This window comes from Liolophura sinensis, chromosome 7, assembly GCF_032854445.1.
Source record: "Liolophura sinensis isolate JHLJ2023 chromosome 7, CUHK_Ljap_v2, whole genome shotgun sequence".
Lineage (NCBI taxonomy): Eukaryota > Metazoa > Mollusca > Polyplacophora > Chitonida > Chitonidae > Liolophura > Liolophura sinensis.
The window spans coordinates 39213764-39239776 of NC_088301.1; the positions used below are offsets into that span (position 1 = coordinate 39213764).

General features: G+C 38.3%; 3 protein-coding genes across 3 annotated transcripts; 1 reads left to right on the forward strand and 2 right to left on the reverse strand.

Annotated features, from left to right (window-relative positions):
* The first annotated feature begins 28 nt into the window (after nt 1-28).
* On the forward strand, nt 29-1208 carry LOC135470295 (mitochondrial import inner membrane translocase subunit Tim29-like). The gene is made up of 2 exons (XM_064749147.1): nt 29-125; nt 703-1208. The coding sequence occupies exons 1-2, from the start codon at nt 86-88 to the stop codon at nt 1206-1208; spliced, it is 546 nt and encodes a 181-aa protein (XP_064605217.1). The 5' UTR covers nt 29-85.
* A 1310-nt stretch (nt 1209-2518) lies between these two features.
* LOC135470294 (uncharacterized) lies at nt 2519-11259 on the reverse strand. The gene is made up of 5 exons (XM_064749146.1): nt 10895-11259; nt 10282-10461; nt 9546-9830; nt 3657-3901; nt 2519-3312 (listed from the first exon to the last, which is right to left on the reverse strand). Exons 1-5 carry the CDS (start codon nt 11230-11232, stop codon nt 2534-2536), a joined length of 1827 nt encoding a protein of 608 aa, XP_064605216.1. The 5' UTR covers nt 11233-11259; the 3' UTR covers nt 2519-2533.
* Nucleotides 11260-18701: 7442 nt separating this feature from the next.
* LOC135470907 (uncharacterized) lies at nt 18702-24769 on the reverse strand. Its single transcript, XM_064749955.1, has 5 exons — nt 24420-24769; nt 21439-21621; nt 20585-20836; nt 19932-20179; nt 18702-19420 (listed from the first exon to the last, which is right to left on the reverse strand). Exons 1-5 carry the CDS (start codon nt 24767-24769, stop codon nt 18702-18704), a joined length of 1752 nt encoding a protein of 583 aa, XP_064606025.1.
* Between the last annotated feature and the right edge of the window lie 1244 nt (nt 24770-26013).

Genomic DNA, 26013 nt, shown 5'->3' on the forward strand with positions numbered 1-26013 from the left:
AAAGGGAGATAAGTTGGCGAACAATATGGCGTCGTCTGTGGCTCGGCGATTTTCCTGGCGTCAAGTTCAAAGCTTTCGACCAAAAATGCCAGACAAATTGAAAGGGGGTCGGTTGGAGAGAATCGGTAGGGATGTAATGCGAATACTTTATTAATTATATTTATTAATAATTTATTTCTCTTACGCTTGGATTTATGGTCTCGGGTTATCTTGTGACGATCGGCAATATCGATCATTCGACCATCAGTGATTATTTCGTGGTAAAATATAGGAGACTACAACATACAGTATAAAACCAGAGTGGTAACGAGATTGTGATAGTTGACGAATTTTAATACACCAGTGAAATCAAGCCCCTTGTCAGTTTACTTCAATTAAGGTTTCATTCTAACTGTTCATCATCATGTTCACAAACGCTGTAAACATGCTGTTGGTCATTACTGCATTTTTAGCTCACCTGTACAAAGTACAGCAGGAGCTTATATCATAACCTGAAAGGTAGCATCATCATCAAATAACAGATAATGCAATAAGTATGGTTTGTTGGATCTGAAAGAAAAGCAGGATTCAGTCAATACCAAGATTACTTATGTATTGTTGACCTGAAGGTGGTGATCAGGTGAAACCATGTACTGATTTAGTACTTGCATGTTTGATTTTGCATGTCTTGCTTGCGATAATAATGTCATGTTGATGTTGCAGGTCAGTACATTCTGATGGTTTTGTCTGACTACAAATCTGTGGCTGTGGAGACTGTGCAGGACATGAAGGACAAACCCGTGAAGGCATCCATATATCTTACTGGTATTGCTACCATAGGACTGTTTTTAAAGACTAATCCAGATGAACAGAGCTACAAAATCAAACTGAAAAGTGCTGCTAATGATTTACTTTTGGTGAGTGACATGGTGAGAAATCCCAAATCTGATCACTTTGTACAGAAACTCAGCTGGGCATACAAAGATGGTAAACTGAAATACCAGACATTTGGTGTGTTCTCTGTGATGTGGCTGGACTCGTTTCCCTCCAGACTGAATCTATTTGAAGCAAAATGCTCCCACCTTAAAACTCCATGGTATCAATTCCACCAGAATGTCGTGGATATAGGTTATCTTGGGAAGTGGAGAGTGATTGACAAGGAGATGGTAGACTATGATGTCAAACCTTCAGAATGGGAATCTGAAGGACAAGTTGCTGAAACCACATGACAGAAAAATACATTCTGAATTTGACACACTTTATGACTCCAAAAAATACATTAGTGAAATACAGAAACTGAGATGTAGAGAATAACAGTAATTGCCTTAGATGACTCAGTTCATGTTGCTTGTGGTTATGGTATAAGTAGAGACAGGAATGCTCTACTATTTAATTGAAATTACTTTGATTAACTAACAATTAATATATTTGCCACACTTAGTTATGGGCCCTGTTGCAATGGAAAAAGGAAAAAAAAAACAATTTTTACTAAAGTTCTTAAAGTTATCAAGCTTAAGAACATTATATATAAAACAACGAAAGAATTGGTGTGGTTAGGAAGATTTATTTACAGCTTGACACAATGTTACAGAGAGAGGGATAACACTGAGCAATAAAACTTTGCCAGCTTTGTCCAATGCAGATGTGTATGCAACTGTGTCGATAGTGTTGCTGTTCATTTATTTTTACTCCCAAACAACTACAGTACACTGTATTTTAGCATTTTTCAGTCATATGACAACAAAGGAATCCTTAGAGCTTGTAACATGCCTCCTTGTTGCAGACAGATTTCCATCGTTCTTTTATCTAGTGCTGCTTCACTGAGATGCCCCATTATAAATACTGATACGGGTCAGCCAGTCGTTGAACTATCTCCTTCAAGAACTTCATCTTTTTTAAGGTCTCAGGTGTAACTCGACCCAGGATTGACCCTGGATCTACCGTTCCCAAAGCGGACACTTTACTGTGCTATCAGGGCCGGTCTAAACACTGTGATTAAATGCCTGTTAATAGTACACAAGTCTGTAATGAAGACAATTGCAGTGTATTTCAATTAAATAAATGTATATTATTTGTATGTTATTGATTGTACCTGTGAAGTTTTATTGAATGATATATTTTGAATAGATAAATAATGTATCAGTACAATGCTTTTCATGTGGATATTAACTGTCTTCCACCTATAGTTCCACAAATTTATATTTTTGCAGCCTACATATTAAAAGGTTTTATTCTATTCTGATAATTTGTGTTTATCAGAACTGTAAAATAGTCTTGCAACAAGGTTAAAGATTTTTACTTTTCTTTGGTCCATCATATTCACTGTGTTAACATAAAAAAGATGTTATTTCTGCCAAGTTGGAAGGTATGGACCTATTACATATGTTTGGGGTTTTAATAAAATTCAAGATTATGATGTTTTATACTGGATAAACTGGTGAATGTAATCTTTATATGGAAGGGTTAATAAAAAGAACAACATTGGACTGCAGGTAGTTATCTCTATAGTAGTAATTTAGTCTGTACAATTTTGTTTTGGATTAAACTTTATTTATTAAACAAAAATTCGTAAAAGTATTGTACTGATGCAGCTGATGGCAAATATTACATGACTGGAAACCAACTTGACAGCTGATGCTGTACAATCTGGAGGTGTTTTGACAGGATTGAGGTCGACGTCATCCCACATTAGGTCTCGTTGGAATGTTATTGGCGCTTGCAAACTGTTTATGGACAAGCGCAAAGTGAGATTGATAAATTTTTCTTCAGAAGTATGTTCACCTTGGAATAAGACATAGAGTATCCCGCCGAGCTCTCGAAATGGGACAGGGCCAGTTTCTAGAAAATACCACAACTTTCCCCTCAGCGTTCCTCCCAGTAAATCTGGACGCCTGGGATCAGCCCAAGGAGTAGAACCAAGCCAGGATGTTACCAATCGCCCGAAACTGAGGTGTAAAAATTGCGGATTTGATGGGCTTTTCGAAATGGTGACGTTTCCAAAAAGTGGATGCCCATACTGTCCAACAGCACGCTTCGCTTGGCGTTCTGGAACTGGCAATGGAACCTTCCCTGCGAAACGATTCGACGTGTTGGCGGGTGTCGGAGCAGGAACGAATGGTTGGGGAAACGTACAGGCGGTTGATGCATTCAACACAGGATCCATCCCCAGCACAAGGTCTGAGATAAACCAGACCGTCGCCAAACGTGCCAGATACGCGTCAGTGTACATAGGTCCGCTGGTGTCCACATATATTCCTGCCTTCGCGTTATCATACAGGCGAAGCTCAGATCCATAACCAGATACAAGGCCGTTATGCGACGTGTACCGGAAATCTGTCCAAACATAAATAAAGTTTCACATGAATTCTGAATCGAACAACCCTCGTATAGATTGTTAACACCAAATTTTGCATGTCAGTATAATTAGCCTACATTTGCAAGCCATACAGTTCCTCAAGTCATCCATACACATAGTTCTAATGGATATGCCTCAAGATTAGATTTTTTATGTGAAGCAGTCAGGTTTGTGGATGACCAAACTGGTCATCCACAATTTCCTTAACAAATTAGGTTTCTTTCTTTTCTTTGTGCATGGTTAACAGTGAGGATATACTCCATCATTGTTGGATTTATGAACGTATAATGAGTTTACACCATATAATCATGATGAGATTCACCTCTGTACATGCCGGTCATCCACCCCATGCTGTATGCAAAGGGCTCGTCGGAGAAAGGAAAATTCGGTTTGAAAACTCCGTTGGGCGATCTGGAACCCATGCTGAATTGAGGCTGATAAGTTTGCTGTATCAGGGACGGGTCGGCCAGAATGACTCTACTCAGTCCGAGGTGGTACCGTATCCATTTTACCATGTCCTCACCAGATGCCAACAGTGAACCCGCTGCGTCGAATGGATGAAGACCCCTGGAAACAAGGGGAAAAGGAATTCACGGTCTGTATAGAATGGATTTTTTTCAGGCAGAGCCGTTGTAGGAAATTATACGCTTTGTACCTTGCTTGATAGTTATGGGTATGCCGTAGACAGGTTCAGGAAGTATTTATCGTTGTTGCAAGTAAACGTGCCTGAAACAATTGTTTTGACATGACTTCAGTTTAGTTAACTCGGTATTGAAAGCGCTTTTCGTCATCGTTTTCTTCACAAGCTTTTATTTTATTTTAGAAACATTAAGCATATAGCTCATTTTGTTTCTCACACATGTACTTCCATTCTTAGTTTTTATTGATGTGTTATAAACACAACAATTAGTAGGTGCGTTTAAAGGTGTTAAAACATATATAAACAGCGATTTTAAAGATATCTCATAGTACATACTGTTAAATTATACAGAAACACAATTTATGACTCATGAATTTAGATACATGTAGGAGGAGGAAAGAATATATATATATATATATATATATATATATATATATATATATATATATATATTTCTGTCAAACTTACATTTAATAGCAGAGAAAACACTTGACTTTTTGAAGGCAGCTGCTTTGACATTTTGTACATGTTCATTCCACGATCCATTCTGAGAAAGTGTAACACTAAGATGTTTATGTGATATAGAGGGTTGATGTTAGCTGATTTAAAGACAGGGGTTACATTGGAAGGATTAGTTCGTCTTGACATAATCAAAGCCTTATTTTTGGAAGTATTAAAGCTAACCAGCCATTTGTCAGACCATGTTTCTATTATTTGTAGATCAGATATCAGATTTGTTTGTACATTTTGGCATTTCAGGTTATCAGATATAACATAAAGCCATATATGAAAAAAGACGTATTCTCTTTATAATATCATTAGGTAGGTCGTTAATGTATAACAAAAGTAATAGTGGACCGAGGATAGAAGCTTGGGGGATCACCCCGCATAAAACTGGCGTTTTTCTGATCTTCAGCCATTAATAACAACATACTGTTGTCTGTATCTGAGATAACTTTTTGTGCCACAGCATTACATTTCTAGTTAGGCCGTATGACATTAGTTTGTTTAACAGTCCCTTGTGCCATAACCTTGTGGATAGCTTTCGATATATCAAAGAAAAGAAAAAATACTTCCTGAATAGCAATTTGTAATTATTAGATTCATTCTTTAATATAGATTTTGCTAGTTTTTACCAGTATTTGTCCCCAGTTTCACAGCAATACGTTTCTTATTCCTCTCGCAATAAAGGGCTTTAGCTTGTCTACGTTGCGTTGTTTTTTATGTGCATTAATGTGTATAGTTGATTTAGATTTTCTTGATCGTTTGAATAACCGATCTCTAACCTTCATTTGACCTTTGATTTCCAACTTTTATCAACATAATTGATATTGACCTCTTTATTAGGTATTGCCAATCTTGCACAGTTTATAATATTTGTACTAATGACTTGACAATAATTCTTTATATTTGTTTCATCTTTTATGTTGTCCCAATCAGACAGTAATAAACTTTCTCTAAATACATCCCAGTTAACTCTCTCGTAATTCCACATCAGTCGTTTCTAACCTTTCTCTTTCCTAGCACCGGATTTAAACGTGACATACGTCGGGCAATGATCACTACAGAAATTTGGAAGTACACCAGACTGTATGATATTACTTGGATTGGAACATATTATTGGATCAAGCAATGAGCCAAAGGCAGGCCTTGTGACGTCGTTAATAACTTGATTGAAACCTAGTCTTTAGACAAGATGGAATTTTTTCCTATCAAGACCATTTTCATTAAGGTCTCCCACAATTATGATATTTTTGTTTGTAGTTTGATAACAATCTCAGTATTTTCGTCCAAAACTTCCCATTTATCTACTGGAGTGTTTGGTGGTCTATATAGAACACAAATAAGAATATTTACCCTCCGGTTGACATCATTCCAGATTAATTCCAGGGGTACATTTTCATACTCAAAGCGTCGTTTTGCCACCAAGTGGTGGAATACGTAAATACAAACAGCCTCCCATGCTTGATCTCTGTCACGCCGAAATGGATCATGATAACCAGAAATAACTGTACGTTCGCTATAAATCCATTTGGTTGAATGACTTTCGGTGATGGTAATGATATCAAAATTATTAAGGTGAACAAATAATGAATCAAGTTTTTCCGTCAAGCCAGGTACATTGAGTTGAACAATCGAGAGAGAGGTCTCGCTGGTCGGCTGCGGATCCCCAGCCATAGCAAACGACGACATGAACGAAAACATTAATGTGTACATCAATAACAGGACAATCATATTTCTGTTAGCCATTATTTTGACTCTCTAGGGGATATCAATTCCGACTGGATTTCCCAGGGTTCCCGTGGGTACATTTAAGAATTATTAAACAACAAAAGCTATATCAGTAACTATGCTCATGAAACCAAAACATTAAAGGAGAAGAAAACTTTAAAAATGGCATTTTTTTATCTGGTTGTGCCTGCTGCATAATTTTGCGATTTTTCCTCGCCATACACGTAAAGCCTCAAAACGGCAAAGCTGGCATAAATCGCTGAGTCCATCGCTTCCTCCATCTTTAACACCCTATAATTTATGCTGCGTGTGTGTTGCCTCTCAGCCAATGAAAGGCGTTAAAACTGCCGGCTTGTTCGTGTAAACTCGGAGCCTACGTGCAACATTCCGGTTTCCCGATCGCCAAGCGGGAAACGAACTGTACTGTTCGCAACCTTCTGGGAAGAAGAGTTCAACCGGAAATATCCGAACTATACGAAATATACGGAGTCGCCCACAGCAGATTTTGGCGCTGACTTGATTTATAATTTATCAACTTGAGGTACATGTTAGAATTTTTTCATGGCATGCACCATTATTGACATGTCACATTCACATGAACTTACAACCCTCTTGAGTCTGACAAAACCAGATAACATAGCTTAACATTTACTTAAAATGAATGCGGTAGCTTTATATATCTACTGGATAAATTCCATGATAGAATAACGTAATATACTTTTATTTATTATCTCAGACTTAACAGAATATACTATACACCATCCTGAAACATACTGAGGTCAACAATAAGGACATTTATTCAGCTCATAAACAATATAAAAGGTCATTACAAAATTGTAGGTGTAATGGAAATACATGTATACTGTGGACGTATAACATGTTTCATCGTACTTGTAATCGACATCTATAGTTCTGAGTCTTGTTTAACGTTTAGTGTATAAAATCAATTTGATGCAGTATTTGATCTTAACAAATTATCTTGATATTCCGAATATAAATAAGGTATACAGGGTAAAGTAAATGTACATGGATGCGAAACGAATAAGTATACACTTTATTCACAGTTATATATTTGAGAGTAATTGTGTCAAAATTATACTGTGTTTATTCTTTTATTACAAATTATATTTTAATTTGCAGTTTCTATTTCCTTGCGTGTTTACATAAATTACGTGTATATCTAGATCGCAGCTTTATAGTAACCACAAAACATTAAGATTTTATTGTGGGTTGTATAGGCCCACATGAAACGTAAGTCCACGGGGGTACTATACATCTGATCAAATTCCATTACAAACGAACATTTTATAGATTTGTTTTATATTAAGAGTAAAGACAGCAAGCATATCACATTATTATTTAGGTTAAACGGAGTGAGAATATCGATTCGGAGCAATAAAGTTGAGTTTAATGAGGGAGGGGCGCATTCTATATACATGTATATAGAACGCTGGCGAACGCTTCACTATCAAATTTTGATTTCCAGAATGTCCGTAGCGAAACTTGGTGAAGTCCTTATTAATGCAGACTCCCTCATATTTCGGTAAGCTTTTGAGAGTTTGGCGGCTTCTGATGAATTCCATCCTCTTCCTATACGAAACGATTTCTTCCAGTGGCATTCAATATGACAAAGAATGTAAACTCTTGGGCTAGTCGACAGGCCGCAAGATCTGTTGTTTCATCTGATAATAGAGTGAGGCCTTATACAAAACTCTTTCGTCGGCTATATTCCTTGGATTTATCATGCAATAAAGCATTTTGGCTCTGTAACTGCTTAGTGTCATTTAGATTTTCCTGAAGCTTAGTGTTCCGCGTCGTGACAGATGTATTCAGTTTGTTTATCTCCCCACTTGAACCACGATAATTTTGTCTTTCTCTGCGATTTGATTCTCAAGGGTATTTAGTTTACTTACTAGTGCTGTAATGTGTTGTATAGTACCACTGAGGGCCTCCATTGCCGATTGGATTGCCTTGCCAACTGCTTGTTGCATAATACTATTCAGGTGGCTTTGGATCAAAGTTGTGAGCGAGCTCTCTGTAAAAGGGTTGTGCCTAGGTCTCAGGTGCAGTAAGGGCAGGCAAAGAGTTAATAAACGGTTGACCTGAGTAGTCGCCATTTTCCGTTTAGAAGCACCTCGTGCTATTGCCATGCAAATGAAACTTGTACAGTCTGTTGAAATGGTACATCGTTGACTTACTAAAGATACCTCGCATGTGACTTCTACGCTAGAATCTTGTATAGTAGAGGGCTGGGATAAACTCGCCTCTTATACATGTACGTTACCCTTGGTAGCCCCGCTCAACAACCACCTGTTCATACTGAAATTTTTAAATATTTCAGCCACAAATCCACATAAAATATCAATGCCTAAATGCTTGAAAATTTAGTGAAGTACTTGTTCACAATTCATAGGCATGTGTATCAAAATCTGGTACGATCAGCAGTCAAGTAATATGGAAATCCAGATGTAGTTCAGAGATCACAGCATTCAACTCCCACCTGAAGGTCGGTCAAAGCCATTATTGTAATTGCTTGTTCTAATAAGAGGCATATAAATGCACATAAAAACAAAATTGCTGCCGGTATCTGATTTTTGAATATAGGTCCAAACTGGTCGTTGGAATCCAGCTGGAATTTTAAATACATATAGGCTAGTATCGTAGAAGTGGTATCAGAAACCAAAAAGCACTTGGCCGTTGAGGTCACAGGTTCGAATCCACCTCCTGATAGTTCGGCATACAGATTAACATGATATCTGTATGTTTAAGAACTTGTTTCTGGAGAAAAACCCAATAACAATTCTGTTTTTTAAGTTTGGTTTTATATAGACGCAATAGTGGTGTGGTTTAAGTCCTGGCCTTATTATAGACAGACAATTTGTTCGTGGGGCCTCGGTGACAATATTATAAACTGTATATATGGAGCACATGGAACCGTTTAAGTAGTCCTACATTCGTTGTAAACAATTTGTTTATAGCTTGCAAGTCTGTAAGTCACACGTTAATAGCTCTTAACCAACTGATCAAACGTTAGACATATATTTACCCCTACCGGTTGCTCCCTCCCCTCCCGTTCTTAAAACTGACTGCAGTCGTATCGGGGAAACATTCTGAAGTAAGATTATAACAAGGCCTGCTAACAAAAGAGGTGTGAATATGTAAATCAGCGATTATGCAAACGGTTTTGCAAGCTACTGATATAATTTCATCGACTACTGGTTGGCAAACGAAGCCGCTAAAAGATTTACCTGACCGGATCATCGACTCCTTTGATATGCATGCTCAACAATGTAACCATAAACTTTATGTAAAGCTACAGCTATGTAAAGCTATACTTACCCTGCAACATCCGTGCTAAGGCGAGTCAAAGAATTATTGTAGAAGACATATGGCATGGCAAATTCTGGAGACGTCCAATTTTTCACTTCACGAAATAACATTGCGGACGTCATGTTTAAAGGCTCTAGTATGTGTTTGTGCAGCAAATTGCCGTAGGTGTCCCCACCCATCTTTTCGGCAACACACCCTAATAACATGTACATTGCGTTACTGTAAATAAACTTGGTCCGCAACTGTGTCGTTGGTTCCCTTGGTGATTTATAAGGCTCCAAGTATCGCATTCTCCTAAAACCATCAAATGAAGAAGCGGAATTTAATTCAAATGAAATATATAGGTATCGATATTGATACATTACTGATGTTTTTGAAAAGTCTATGGATAATTCAAAATTAGTAATATAAAGATTAGGAGAATATTGCTTACACTTGGTGCAAATGCGTAATTTTTACAACTTCACTTGCAGAACAGTCCTGAAATTATTGAAGCCTCACCCTCGATTAATCCTGGTTGCTATGTACTCTTCAATACATACCCGTGTGACAAACGGGGAAAGTGTGGTACCTATATTTGAGCAATTCATGGGTTTATTCTGTCATTTTGTTTCATTGCCTAAATTGTAAGTTTAAGCGCGTGTCTATTTCATGCTTGAAATGTAACAGGAAACAAACATATGTTCACATCTTACTGTGTTGTTCATTGTATATTTCATCGATGTTTAACCCAAAGATACATTACCTACAGTAATCCATATCGGTGTGTGAGGAGTCCAGTCCGGCTATCGTGGGCAATATGTACGAGTACAAACCCATCTTGTGTGCAGCAAGATCTCGCAACGTAGCAGATCTAGTCCTCTCATCGTCTGCAAAACGGAAGTCACCTCCCATGATGTCCCGCACCGGCGTGTCCCAAGAATATCTGTTTGGCGAGAAACATTACATTGGTGAAAATCTGAAATTATACAGTATGTGCCATGTGTTATACGGGTTCTGTATATTGAAATGAACACATGAGTAAACGAAAACATTAATAGACAATTTGGATATGGTCACAGGTGAAGTTGATTCACTTTTGCTTCATTCAGGATTTGGACAGATAAACGTTGCAAGCTGCATTGTCATGAAAAGCCAAATTTTATGATCAAATTTTGAACGTGCTTTTCAGACGACTAGTAATGTATGTAAGCATATACAATAAAGATGCAATGTCTCCATTATGTATCTCTTTTGCGAACAGGCCTTTGAGGGAAAATTTGTTTCTCCCGAGTGACTTCTTTGAACACCACGAGCACCCTGAACAAATACGCCTGTGCTAATTATGGGATGTTATCTAATGTTTAATTACCACTTACTGTCCCTTGGAGTCTGTGAGCAGGCTTGCAAGTAAGGTAATTGTAAAAGCTTTTGTCACGGAGCCGACAGCAAACCTGGTGTCGCTGTCTGCAGTCACGTTTTTCTCGAGGTCAGCCAGTCCATACCCACGGGCGTAGATGTCTCCCGGTTCCGATCCCCCCACCACGGCCATCGACATTGCAGGCACATTCCGACATTCTAGTACCTGCTGGACGAAGCTGTCGATTCTTTCACGTGTTTGTTTGTCCAATGCCGTAGAGACCTGGATGACGCAAACAACAATTATAACATATATACACATGTAGTTAGTACCCTTTGATCTTGTACCCGATGTCATTTTTGTCCTTAGCTATGACAGGACTACGAATTTAAATCTTGCTTTATGTCCGTGTCACGTGCAAGTTATTTCGAAATACAGGAGAGGATTGCGCACTCTTGGTCAATTTCCTGTGAAGACTTGTGATTCACGAGACGATCACCGCAGACTGACCTTAAATCACAGGCTTTCTGTCATTCAGTACTGCCGGATGGCAGCCTGTGAAGCATTGAAGTCTCTGCATATCCCGAAACACATTTTAATGCTGTGCATATGCTTGTTAATGTTGACCTAAAATGATTGTATGCACATTTGATTTAGGTCCGGAAAACTTGAACCAAGCATAATGACCGACTCACTAGAGAAGTATAAATGGTGCAGCGAGTCATCCAGGGCGGACTTAATTCGCCCCATTTTGATACGAGCATGTCAATAAACATGGGTCAGATACCAGGGGTACATCAAGTGTTTACTCACTTACAGGTGTAGATGGACGGAACATGTATAATAGCTAGTACGGCCTACACTTTATTCTCGTTTATTCAAATAACAAATATACATGAACTGGGTCACTGTGAAAGGTCACCTGTGAGAAAAACGAATGGGAAAGCAATGGAATGTTTTTCTTAATCTGAATAAGTAATCATGACAATAGACTTCCAAAAGTTTGTCACTTTCCACAAACAAACCAAATATCTGTTCTATAACATGGTTGAAGACAGATTGTTTGGAAGGGTTAGCTGTTATGCATAAATGCATGGCACCTGTGTTGTCCATGTATTTGAATGGGCACAAATTTTGCGTTGCATCAATTTTAATTGATTTTACCTTCGCATAGTAATTTTTAGAGTCACTCGGTCATTTACAACTTCATTGCTGCAAGCAGTTAGCTTTAGCTGATGGACTTTAACTACAGAATATGCATAGTATAAATTCGCGTTCGTTTTGCAATGAAATTCCCTAATCGCATTCAATAACAGAGGTGTGAAAACGGTAGCATGGCAAATGAGGTATGAAGGTATATGTGTGTTATCTGAATGTGAACTCATAAAACATAAAGCGGTACGTATGCCGCATATCCGCATGCTTGATTTAGACAATTAACCTGGATTTATTAATGTTGTATATTGTAAGCTCTCACAAACAACTTCCACACACCAATATTAACAAGTGCTAGTTTCTTATATTCGTCCAGGAGGCATATCTTCTTAACCTGCCTAGATATAATTAGTATTTTAACCCTTCTTTATATTTACACAATATACATGCCATACACACATATCAATCATTTGAAATTGAACTTTGGACAGCTAGTCATAAGACCAGTGTCAAGTGGTCACAGTGTGGTATTCAGTAAAGTGACTAAGATGTTTGCCACAATAACTTCACACTGGCTATACTCTCTCCGCGACAGACCGTATAACCTAGCCGTTATACATCAGTAGCTCGGTCAGGAAACCCCTGATCAATGCTTGCTACCGCGAGGTTAACCCAGCTTTCGTTGTGTACGTTTCTGAACAGCACCTGACCTTAGAAGATCTACTGTTTTCTCTTCTTAACTTTTATGTTTCGCGAGAATATCTTTTTTGGAAACTGATATAATTAAAGCACGAGTGTTCATGTAACGATCCGACTGTTAGAGCACCCGAACGTCTTGTGCTCTAAGGAACAGTATTCAACATAAATTCCCATAATCTGTAGGAACAGCATGATGAGCACTAGAAGAGCTGCATATTTTTGTAGTGACAACGAATTAAGCGCCAATGAGATATGTAGTAATAATTTAGAGCTGTGATTCATCGCAAACTACGAGTTGTTTACATTATTGCATCTTCTCTAGGGTTGTACCTACCTGTATTTAACCTATAATGTTTCATATATACAGGTAGGCTGAAAACATCCGTTTGCTTGAAACATATGAAAGACAGTAATCATAATTAAGTGGACGTTTTGACTTTATTTGTTATAGATCTCAATATGTAAAATTTATCTGCAATAAAAGGAATGTTTCTACAGAACTGAACCCCCATTGGTCCACGAATATTCAAGTATCCAGAATTTTTACCTTCAATTTGATGAATATTTTAAAGTACAGATAAATTGAATCGCTCAACTACTGCATGGAATGTTCAAAATGCTTTTTGTTGTATTATATACCATAGGCGCACTCAAGGGGGACAACTCTTTCTCATTTCACCTCAGCTCTAACTTGGCTCATATTAATTCAGATCAGCAGATCTGAATACGGACAGAATGAGTTATGAACAGAGCACGTCTTGATGATGTCTTTCTACCGAATAACATTGAACTTATATTTTCATAATGTATCAACATTTAAATATTTTGGATTAAATTAATTGATATCAGGAAATGGCAATGGTCATCTCCCACTTGAGTTACTCCCCCTGGATGACCCATTGGATTACTGCCCCTGGCCGCTACGTTTATCTGAGACCTCTTCATCACTCCAAGAAGTCTCACTCTCAAATTCGTTAGGAAGTATTAAGGGTTACGGTTAAAGATGCCATGAACTCCTTAGAAGGCAGCAGCTTTAATAAAACATAGAACAGTTATAGAGAACCTCAACAGACTCGAGCAACCCGGCAGAGACGTGCATGTGGGACCTGCGCGTTGATCGTGTTCTATTCGTTGTTCTTGAAATGCCTATGCCGGTGGCACGTATGTTAGTGCACATATCAGATGACCGGACCGGACAGTGCCTGTGTTCAATAGGCCTCGGGTCCACTTTTTCACATATTTACGACGCGGGACGAGAGATGAGACCAGTTACTGCTTGGTGGCAAGTCGAAGGCATTTCAAACACATATATGGATGCAATACGCGGCTGTTAATACATCTGAACTTGTCAAAAGAGGCGCGAATATTCTCCAAATGTACGTTGCTTTCCAGTACCGCTCTGGGTTTCTCTGCTATGTTACCTCACAATTTGTGTTTTATAGACGTTGGTAACATTGGAAGCGTGGAAGTGGAGAGAGAAAGGGTACCAAAACATGCAAAATTAATCTTTATCGGAAACTTTCCTAAACCACCCCAATATGTATCACACTATCTCATCTGTCTCTTCCGTTTTGACAGAACGCAATTATCGCAAGTAATATTTGTAAACAGAAACATTCTATTAAACGTGCTATAGAGCGGTTTAGAAGTCCACGCGACAGGAGTTGTAGGTGCTTTCCCCCTCTTGACTTCCGGCATTCATTTTTTTATTAAATTTTTGTAATTGTCTGTGTTCATTCTCCTGTGGCATAAATGTCTAACAAATTCAGCCTCTTAAACACAATTAGTCGTTTATTCGTGGCACTAACATGACACAACGGATTTTACTTACACGTATAGAACAGGTACAAATTTCACTCCCCCCCCAAAAAAAAAACATTTTAACTATAATTACTTACAACATATCTAAAATAACTACTTCCTTTGAAGGCTAAATTCACTCGGCATTAAAAAAAACCCAGAGAGCAAACTCCCAAATTCTCATGCATGGGTGATTATATATGTCAGGTAACTGAATAATCATATTTATTATACCATATGGGATACTTATATGTACGGTAGAGTATTTCGTAACCCTCTAGTGAAAATGCATAAATGACATGAAACTGCTTGAGCTCAAAACAGACGAGGATTCCTTATCAAAACTAAATGTTTCAGAAAAACCTTTAATTTTATGGTCGTCAAGGTGCTCACATGAGACGAACTGGAGATTGACTTGACCTGAAGCCTTACTGGCTTACTTACTACAATTGATACACTCCCTTTATTGGTTCTTCGCCGTTCCACATAAAGAATAGTTTACGCCTCTCGTAATTTGCCGGCGTAAACTATCTTTTATGAGTTCAAGGAAAGGTAATCTGACAGTTGTATTGTTGTGTACACTAGAATGTAGTGAATGTAAAAAGGCTTCTCCGTGGAGTTTTCCTTCTTCGCTAATTAGCTATTACATAATTATATGTCTTTCAACTTCTTATAAAGTTAATCGTATGGCAGTACATCATGGGTAGAAATTCCTAACATTTTGCGTTTATTTGTATGCGTTTATTTGTATCTGTCGTCACAGCATAGGCTTTCCTAGTGTGGACAACTTGCATGCTATATTGGCTTTTGTGTTCGTTAAGCTATTACTTCATATTGTTTGAACTCTTTGTCCATACAGTTCGATAGGTAGAATATTGACAAACTGATTCGTGTCTAAACAAGGTCAACATATCGTTGATGTTGTCATCAGGTGGTGTTCTTTCCTTTGAGAATTTTATCTTATTAATACGTAATAATCTTTGGTATCAGTGTCTTAATAACATCCGCTTCTCAAATCACAAGGTGCAGTTTATAAGCAAATGTCCGGGTTATGCAGAGACTGAGGACTAATTAATTGTGAATAATCGACCATAACTTGGAAATATTCTAAATAAGAACCACCCTGGGATCACAAACCCATCTTAGACTTAAGTCAAAATTTCAACGGACTTTAAAATTGTTATTTCTTAGCAAGGTAACAAGGTCCTAATATTGATGGACAAAGTAAATTCAAGGGTATGTCATTGTAAAACAAATTTTAGCTACATTAACGGAAAGGGACAAACCAAGATATTTTGACTTAAGTCTTAAATTGTTTCGTGATACCGGTGTCATGCACTTTTACTTAATAAATAGAATTTTAATCCAGGTTAGCTTAAGTTATATCTGTAATTGACTGAAAACCAATTGTAAATATTCTCATGCATAGGCATGTTCACTTTCTCCTTTCATACATATATACAGCGACACCACTTGAAAAGTGATTCCTATGGATCGTTTAATACTCATAGTAATATACTCCAATATTGCACTGGACAGGATTCTAGTCGACTTGTCCCATGTAAATGGTCAATCAGAGGGTTGTGATTGGTTCGTATGTTGATAGATAAATTAAGTATACTGACCAACAAAGATCATACGAAAAACGAGGAACGCATAAAGGTGTGCATTTAGTTGTTAGAATGAAAAAAATATCGAGCTATTTACCGCATGACTAGACTTGGAATTTCAACAAATAGGTCATTACTAATTAGGGTCAGTTAAAATATTCCATTGTATTGCGTCGTGACGAAAGTAATTCACCTGATCACGGAAGTCTGAAGAGGTGCTACATATATCGGTCTGCATTAACCTGGCTATTTGTACGTTAAACCCATATCCACAAAGTGACTTCCTAATGGTAAACGTTGGCTCATATACATTTGTAAAACCTTGACCTTCGCACAACTTATTTCTCTGTTATTCCCCTATATTATCATGGAAAGGACTGTCTGGCAAAAACGTTAAGTCAGTGTCTTTAAGAAGCCTATATGATATGTTTCTCTTGCGCCTAAGCAAGATGCCAATACACAGATCATCATAAACATTTTATGGTACATGGGAAGGTCTGTCAGAAACCTGCGGATGGTCGTTGGGCTTCCCCGAGCTCTGCCCGGTTTCCTTCCACCATAATGCTGGCCGCCGTCGTATAAGTGAAATATTCTTGAGTACGGCGTAGAAAACCAATCAAATAATAATGATGATGATGATGATGATAATAATAAACAACATTTTATGAGTATGTATACATCGGCCGAGGCTGTGTTTTGAAGGGTTTCCTACAGTGAATGCCAACTTTCTTTTTACATTTTACATTTTAAACATTAAAGATCTGCTAAAAGCCATTTTGCATGGATATGGCATTTTTTTTACATGTTACCGTTTATCCTGTACAGACCTATAGATACACATCATACCAGCGGAAGTCTGGTCTAAGGTCGACTGGTTCCGTCAAATAGGCATAGTCAAGCTGTATAACTTAAGTTATACATGTACATGCATTTTGATCAAGGTACACTTGAAAAATTTAAAGACACGTCATTGTTTTAAGGATACAGACACTATGCTCATGAATTTCGATTTATTTTTTCTACGTGCAACTTTACACTGATGATTCATATTGGGCATGCCAACGACTCTCGAAAACACGTGTCATGTCACAAAAAACATAAAACAACGTCATATAGATTAACAGAAGGATACAGCGCATAAACATAATTTACAAATAAGACGTTGTATATTTACAACTGAAGCATTTATTACTGGAAGCTGCACGTAATTAAAGCAAAAATTAAGGCATCTTTTTATGCGAAACTTAATTAACAAGATTCGTCATTCCCATACATGTAAAAATAATGCCTGCGTACTACATTACTACATCGAAATAGGTAGCACTTAAATAAGTTCCTATACACACCCTGTTGCTATCTCAGAGCTCTATATATATATGTTTAAATTTCTGACATTTTTTAGGCCCGTGGCCATTTACTAAATTAGAACATAAGCAACATATAAAACACGTGGTTTACTTACGAGAGCTCACGAAAACATTTGGGCTAAGGTTCATTTACGGTAAACCACAAAAAACAAGCAAAACATTTCAATAATATCAACACAGAATTATTTTGAATAATTGGCCTAATAGCTTTCTTTTGGCAACTCTTTTCTACTTTTAATTTTCGTTCATCCCATTAAAATGTCGATTACTCGAAAAATGTTGATAGTATTTCAGTATATTTTTGTTGCCTTGAGATAGGGCAAGAAACACAGTCCAAAACAAACTGTCACTATATACAGAATTCCAACAGCGTGTTTTGCCACTCACATGTATGTTAAGGTTCCATCGTACAATATCTCAAAACAATCTCCACTCAACTGAATGGTTCTTGCTATAGAAAAAACACTATATACATATACATGATGTATAATAAACTTTCTGTAAAAATACAATATAACATGAATAGCTGACTTTAATCAAATGTTGCTGTCTTATGTGTTACTGAACAAATTTACCTCAATGTACACTTCTTGTCGAAATTCCAGACACCCTTATGGAAACTGTACTGTTTTGCGTGATAGGGTATGAAAATATATATTTATTCTATGGAATGTTTTCCCATAACTTACTACTGAAGGTTAGTTCATTGATGGAGTCATGAATGCTTTCTTGTATAAAATGATTGTTCTTTCAACAAAACCCTGAATTATTGGCAGACGAAGAGAACATAAGATAAGGTATCTTCGAAGATTTCAATTGACTTTGAATGACAATACTAGAACTGAATATTTCGTGCAGTTTTAAATGAGTTGGATTTAGGAATATAAATACACCATTAATTTCCATAGTATCATATATACTGGCACCACTTTTAGAACGGACAGATGTACCTCATTTATATCTTAGAGCAAACCTGTTCATTGTGCATTAGATACTAGACTAGTCATAGGAGGGGTCATATTTACGCCAAACAACAAAAGGTGCATTTAGAAAACATTTCGCCTTAGATTTCCACAGTGTAAGAGACAAAGATGTCCAGCATCGGTGTTCTCTTTCAACCTTTATGTGTGACGTAAGAGAGATTTTGTTTTCTTATAATTTAAAGGATTATATATGACCGTCGTATTCTGACACATCAAAAGAGAGACACTTGTAGGACCAGTAATGTGAACATTATTCCCACCCTTTGTGTTAAACTTTGAACTGAGTTAGGCAGATCCCATCTGACACTGCGTTGATATTCCAGTTGGTCTTCCTGAACTTGAAGTGCCGTGAATTGACCATCTTGAATTTTTTCAAAGTAGAAGGTTATATTTTTGTCAGGAAACATCTTGTGCATGTAGCTAAGAGGACCTCGGAATTTTAGCAGAAACATGTCTTCTTTACCGGCATTTTGCAACATGCCACTGCCTACTACGCCCGTTTTGTAGGTCAAAGCATCTTCCATCGAGTCGTAAGAAATGGTAATATTCCCAAATGTCTGATGGCCGTAGGTACCAAGATATGCTGTTTCCCATTGTGGCTGCTTTGGGGCAGGGGTAGTTGTTGTAGTCCTTGTCGGAATAGAAGCGGTCGGTCGGCGTGGTTGGGAAAACATGGGACCAGGAACAAGAATTCCTTCGTGAGCAAATGGATATTCGTGCATGCAAGCATTTTCCGGAGAGAAAAACAAAGGTGGCCGTTGTATAAGGAGAAGATCAGAAATGTGCCATGTGATAATGTCCGTCGTCATGGTGTCTATTTTGGAAGATCCGCTGTTCATGCTGATGAAAATACCGAGGCTGATATCTCTGAAAACTACCACCTTCGATGTAAATCCAGAAAGTTTTCCACTTTGTTGAATGAACCGATAACCTGTTAAAGTAGACGAGAAAAACGTATGTACTTTGCAAAACAATTTAGAACTGAGTGGGGTGTACAGCATTTTAGCATTGGATGGGATTTTTTTCTAAAACTTCATATATTTAACGAAAGGTTATTATTGTTCACCCTTGAAAGTTGCAAAAAAATCACAAGAGGAATGTCTGGATTACAACTTGCAATGTATCGATATTCATAATAGCATCATTGTCAAGATAACAGCCTGCTTTGTCAGCGTGTACATGCATGAGATAGTTTGCCAATTCAAATAAGCAAAATTCATAATATTGAGAATAGAGCTAATGAAATGCAAGCCACTCAGAATGAATAGTCTGAGTATTAGAATGTTAATCACCTAATAACTTTTCAGCTTGTACCTAGAATGCTCTTTCATTTAAGTAGGAAACGCAGGAGCAGTATCAAATATGTATGATTTAAAAGCTTCCAAATTTAGAAACCTTAAATATTACGAAAAGAGACACAATGTAGATTGAGCATAGCGTACTTCTGTACTGCCCCGACTCCCAACCGAGGTTATGGGCGAAGACGACCTGTTTGACCCGTGACTGAGGTTCGAACTCTGTCATCTTGCTTAGTTTGTATTGAACCTGAGGAAGGTATGTTTGCTCGAGAACCTGGCCTTCCTGTATCTGGGACATGTTCGCTACATGCAGGAGGTGGTAGTGCAGCCATTTGACCATGTCCTCTGCTGTTGACACCACTCCTTCGGCAGCCTCATTGGGATATATAGCTCTGTCGAAAACAACGAACCCATGCTTACATCCGCATTAATCTCGCAACAGATATAACTAAACTATTACCTAAACAGAACGAACTAGTATAGGGTTATAACTTTTATCAAATGAATGTCATATTGTGTTATATATCGGCTTACCAATCTGAAAACTTATTAACGCATCTATTTTAAATGAGATATTTGTGGCCAGACCTGAGGCCATTCTAAAATTTAACCAAAATTAATTCGAGCTCCCTTCTCTTTGAGATGGGGGCATGTTTAAATACCGTATCCTCAAAGAGTATATTACATCCAATACACACACAAAACAATTCTAAGCATGTCATAACTGTTTGCAAAATCTCCCCATCCCGGACATGGTGTGTTGTATTAGCAATAGTCTCAGCTTAACTGATTTTTACCTGAGTAGGCTTGAATCCAGAGGCAGAAAGGAGCCATTATTGTAAACATGAGGAACAGCAAGATTGTCTGTGGCGTTGACAAAGGACGATGACGTCATCTGTAGAGGATTAAACAAATACGAGGTGACCAGCTCCTCCAAAGATGTTCCACCTCCAAGGACTTCCGCAACGCAGCCTAGCAACGTGAACATTTCTTTAGAGAAATGAAAATCCCCTCGAAATTCGTATTTTGGCTTCAGCAAGAAGTAACGACTGGAACAAACAGATGGATATCGAAAATGACAAATACGATTGCTAATTAGACATGGTGGATTGATTTCATTTGGTTATTAGCCTAGGCCTACAGTCACATGGTCCATAACATTTTACAATTTACTCAACATGTTTACATAGAAATTCTCCAAGACACAACCACATCAATTAGCCACATGTTCCAGCACGAGTACTGGACAAACATTTATTTAATTATTAATTTATTTTTTTTCACTTATACGATAGTGGCCAGTAGTATGGTGGGAGGAGCCCAGGGGAAAACCACAACCATGTATCCGCATGGCTGCTGGCAGACCTTCCCACGTACCACCAGTGAGGAAGCTGGACTTGAACTCACAGCAACGGCATTGGTGGGAAGCTCCTAGGTCATTAGGCAGTGCTACCACGCTTACGACATTGAACCCTACTACACAAATGCGACAGATGTTTCATGAACATGTTACATATACTGGAGTCTTTTCATTGGCATGGTGCTTGGATTTCACAGGAATCAAACTCAACAAATGATACACCACTGTAGAGACGCTATTGTCAAGAAAAAGTCTTGCTTTCAAGCCACTATACTGGTCAAGTGTACTTACCTACAATATTCGGATCTCTTGACACTGTGACTCAGACCCCCCATTAAGCTCTGGTAATGAGGATACCCAGTTTTGTGGGCAGCCAGGTCCCGCAGAGTGGTGTACTCCGTACGGAGGGGATCGGAAAGTTTGAAGTCTCTGCCAAGAACTTCCTTGACGGTCGTGTCCCAGCCATCAGGATACCTGCATACAAACAGAGACGAGATGCATAATTAAGCGGTTGAAATCACTCATTAAATCCCTTTGTACGAGGTAAACGGATGAGGTAAGGGCGTGCAAGTGTTGTATTGTGAGGTCAGTAGTTACGGTATACATAACGTGCTGCCAGGGTTCACTTTCACAAAGCGGCGCACGACATTTATTTATCGTAGATTTGTAGAACGATATTTTGTGCGTCACTATTAACGCACCATTTGTCCTATATGTGCGATATCGTACAAGTACGACGCCTTTGTGAAAGTGGCCCGTGCTTGCTCCATTTCTCCACACTACACAGAAGTGTAGGACTAACGCCTGCACTACATTTTAGTGTAATCCAACACATTTCTGTGCATGGATACTTCAATAGCGTTAATACGAGTGCTTGCTTATTGCTTGCTTACTCCCGGTTAAATTTAAGGTGCTGCTTCACTGTTTAATGCGTGAAAGACATGTCCTACCAAGTCAAGGTGTGAATTATAGGTGGGCTTATCTCCTTTTTCTGAAGGCTAAGGAAGGGAAGAACCAATTAAAATTGCCAAGAATCTAGTTATGCTGATAGTTCCGTAACGGTTATATTGTCATAGCATAACCTTGCCATTAGCGTGTTCATTATTCCGTGGACTTGACGTTAAATACTTCTTTAGTTCGATAGTGAGATATGTCTGTATTTGTAAAGAAACGATTATCTTATAAGAGTGAGTGAGTGTTTGGGGCTTAACGTCATTCTTAACAATTTTTCAGTCATATGACAACGAAGGAGTCCTTAGAGTGCATGTAGGTGTAATGTGCCTCCCTGTTGTACCGCTCTTTTACCTAGTGCAGCTTCATTGAGACGACTTAGCCAAGGCAAGTTAGCTGCCCGACCCGAGCCCTAATACTGATACAGGTCAACCAGTCGTTCCATTATCTTTCACTAACTTTCTCTTATCTTTTAAGTTTTATCTTATAAGAAGTAATGCTGATTAAAGATAAGGGTGTGAACGTGATGTATAGTACAGAAATGAATTTAAAATATAAAAGGGCAATGATGTTCTTGCTACAAATAAGCCATTCATTCTCTTTTACCTCAAGCTTAAAATTTACATCTCCCTAAAGTGCTACAAATACAAATTAATATATTATAACTTGTTCTGTTTAAATTGGCTTAATATTAATTGACATTCACACATACTGTATAGAGGCATTATTCCTGTCCTAAGACGAACTTCTGGTCCCCGACTCTACAGTCATGTTGAATTCTCTTAATATTATTTACTGATGGCCTTGTCGTAAGCGCCCCGTAATACTGCATAAATAGTGGAACTTCACAAATGAACATCCTTTGTGTATTTATATGAGCGGATATATGTACAGCAAATTACAATAAAGATTTTAAGGGTTATGGTTTATGAATTATGGATTCAGCAAGTCATCATTACATGGCTTGTAAACGTCTGAAGTGACAGGATATGATATACATGTAGTAAGACATCGGTGAGTTGATTTTTAAGAATGGTTCGTCCCCTAGTTATAAAACTTGACGGTGTATAATTATCGCTGTTAAAGCGGGATAATAGGAAGGCGGGATAACCGACGATGCAAACTGACCCCTTTGTGTCAGTTATAATGGCCTGCCCGGAGGCCACCTATAAACCTAATACAGAAATCTTCGCTGGATCCAGCTTCATAATCTAGGTAATCTTTGCACAAACGCTTATTGTTGACTTCATCTGTGGGAAAGATCTCTGACATGCTTTTTACACAGACTGTTTGTGGTTTACTTACAAAAGACATTCACATTCTTACTTCGGCCACATCAACAGCTTTTACATGCCTTACAAATTCATACTAGATAACACCCAGTTTTGTTCTGCACATGTTTATTGCCTTTTCATGTTGTGACTATTTTTTATATGAGATCGCCACTAATATACTGTCTTCCTATAAACGATAATATTACGAGGTCATATTAAAAAAGTCTACATACATTTCCCTTTAATGTATAAATACTGAGAGTAATAAGTTCTGTTTATCGTAGCTGTTTATATCATGCAATACCTATTACTCTTGTGCAAGAGGGTATAAGTCTATACGCTAATGAAGACTTACAACAATAGTAATGATATGCATGATCAACTCATAGAAAAACACGAAGATCACAATATTGTTAATATATAACTAGCTAATGAATGTTGGTAGTTTTGAACAAAATTCTCTTCTAAATATTCTTTTCAGTTTCAGCTTTATATCAACTCATCTCATTACTGTGCTTATTAGCTTCGTCCGATTCACATTATTTGCGATAATTATGCTTTATAATGGATATCAAATACCCATTATAATAAACATAACCACAGTGGGGCGGGAATGGGGGGGGGGCTGCGCCAGTCGTGTAATTCAAATTCAGGTATTCTCATGCAGCTGAAATATACCTCCGATGTTGTAATCTCTTGGCTTGACATCAGTCTGTAAGATTCATGGACTGACATTATTTAATATTTTTGTGAATAACTTTACAACAGTTACAAAACACAGGTGTGTCATAAATTTCGGCAATACACACATTGAATTACAGCAAAACGCATTCCACATGCCTCGAAGCTTCTCCGGATCGACCTGAACGCTTGTTCAATGTTTCTACAATCACCACAGACACTACTTGCAGGCCTAGTGAAATGTGTACAAAAGTCATTAAGATCATTTATATAATATTTAAAACAATTTACATATCAGTGATCTGAAGTTTGGGCGCTATCCACATGTTCAGCAATAAATGAAAAGACATAGAAAATCATACTGACTTGTTTTTGTTGCCATGTAGAAGTTTAGACACGAGAGTGGTGGTAAAAGTGGTACTTAGAGACCCAAGGGCGAACTGTGTGGAGTTGGTCACGTTGAGATTTCTCTCACGGTCTGAGTAGCCAAACCCTGCCGTGAACACATCGTCTTCATTATTTCCATCCCCGAAGACAATTCCCAGGGCAAGGCCAGAAACATTTCGGCACTCCACCAACGCACTGACAAAGTCAGAGATATCCGTTCGTTGTGCCTCCGTCAAGAGCCCAAGTGCAGGTCCGGTGAGAAGGCTGATCAGGACAAGCGGAAAACCCCACCGTGCAGGCGGAATTGATAAGGAAGCTGGTAAAATCATTGTCAGCTAGGCCAAAATTAAGTCATACCCCGGTAGTAAGATAGAGATGGGCGTCCGCCAGGTAGATCCAAAGCCCAGGCACACCTGGTAGGCTATTAAATACTCGCCCGGCTAATTACCTGCTGGATGACACTTTTGTGCGCTGAATTAAAACAATCGCGCTTCGCCAGCAAGCCGTTATTTATGCGACGGCGGAAAAATGTTCCAATTATATTTGTGCGAGTTGTGCCGAGTTGTGCCGAGTTGAGTAAGTTCTGTACTATGCGAACCTTAGCGAGGGATGACAGGTACAGCGAAATGCCATCACCCTACAGCAAAAGACTGCCACAGTTCAGTGGCTTCAGATACCTGCGTGATTGTTGGTCCTGATACAGAACCCACCGCCAGGGGGCCGAAAATGGCGATCCTCTTTGGACAGGAGTATAGGTAGAGTGTTATAAGCGCATTTTTATACACGGTGGGAACAGATGCAGGACTGAAATTTATCTCTTTCGATTTCCCAGATTATTAACTGGTTAATTGTTATGTGTCATAATTCAATGTATACCAGAGGCTATGTGCTGGTTTGCACTGACGCCGTAATCACCATAGGCATAATCCTCCGATAATCTTCAATCTTTCCATTTTATCCCATATTCATTCCCATCTGTAGAGAGTACTTTTGTAGCTGCATTCATCCAGCCTCACAATAAAGGCCTGTGTGGATATTTTGGGTTGTATGAGTTCTACCATGATTACTTCAGAAAGGTTTCGTATATCCAAGTGTTTTAGAAGCAAGCACTAGGGAGTATAACATCGACATATTTGTAGGCCTGTACCTTTTCCCGCCATTTTAAATCAAGTCTTAAGAATGTGAAATCTCTGGTGTAAGTGACAAGTCTCACGGTTATACTCTTCATTATGTTACTATGTTGTTAATGGGCGACTTGGCCTTATATATGACTCATTCATTAAGACATTGAAGAATGTGACATATATGCCTATGCCTGCCGGGGAAACCACTTTCTGTTCCGGTTTTGCGTTCTGCGTCCATAGCAGCTGATTAATAACGTCCCTAGGTCGACAAGCTGTTGTGAGGAGTCTGGGGGCATACATTGTCACCCTGCCTTTGAAAGTACAGTTCGAGGGATGAGTGCATGCATTAAGACTCTTTTTTTTCGGTCGTATCCGCTATAATTACATCTTTACTCACATTTCAGCGGCGCGTTTACATCAAGTTAGGAACAATATTTTTGTTTGCAAGA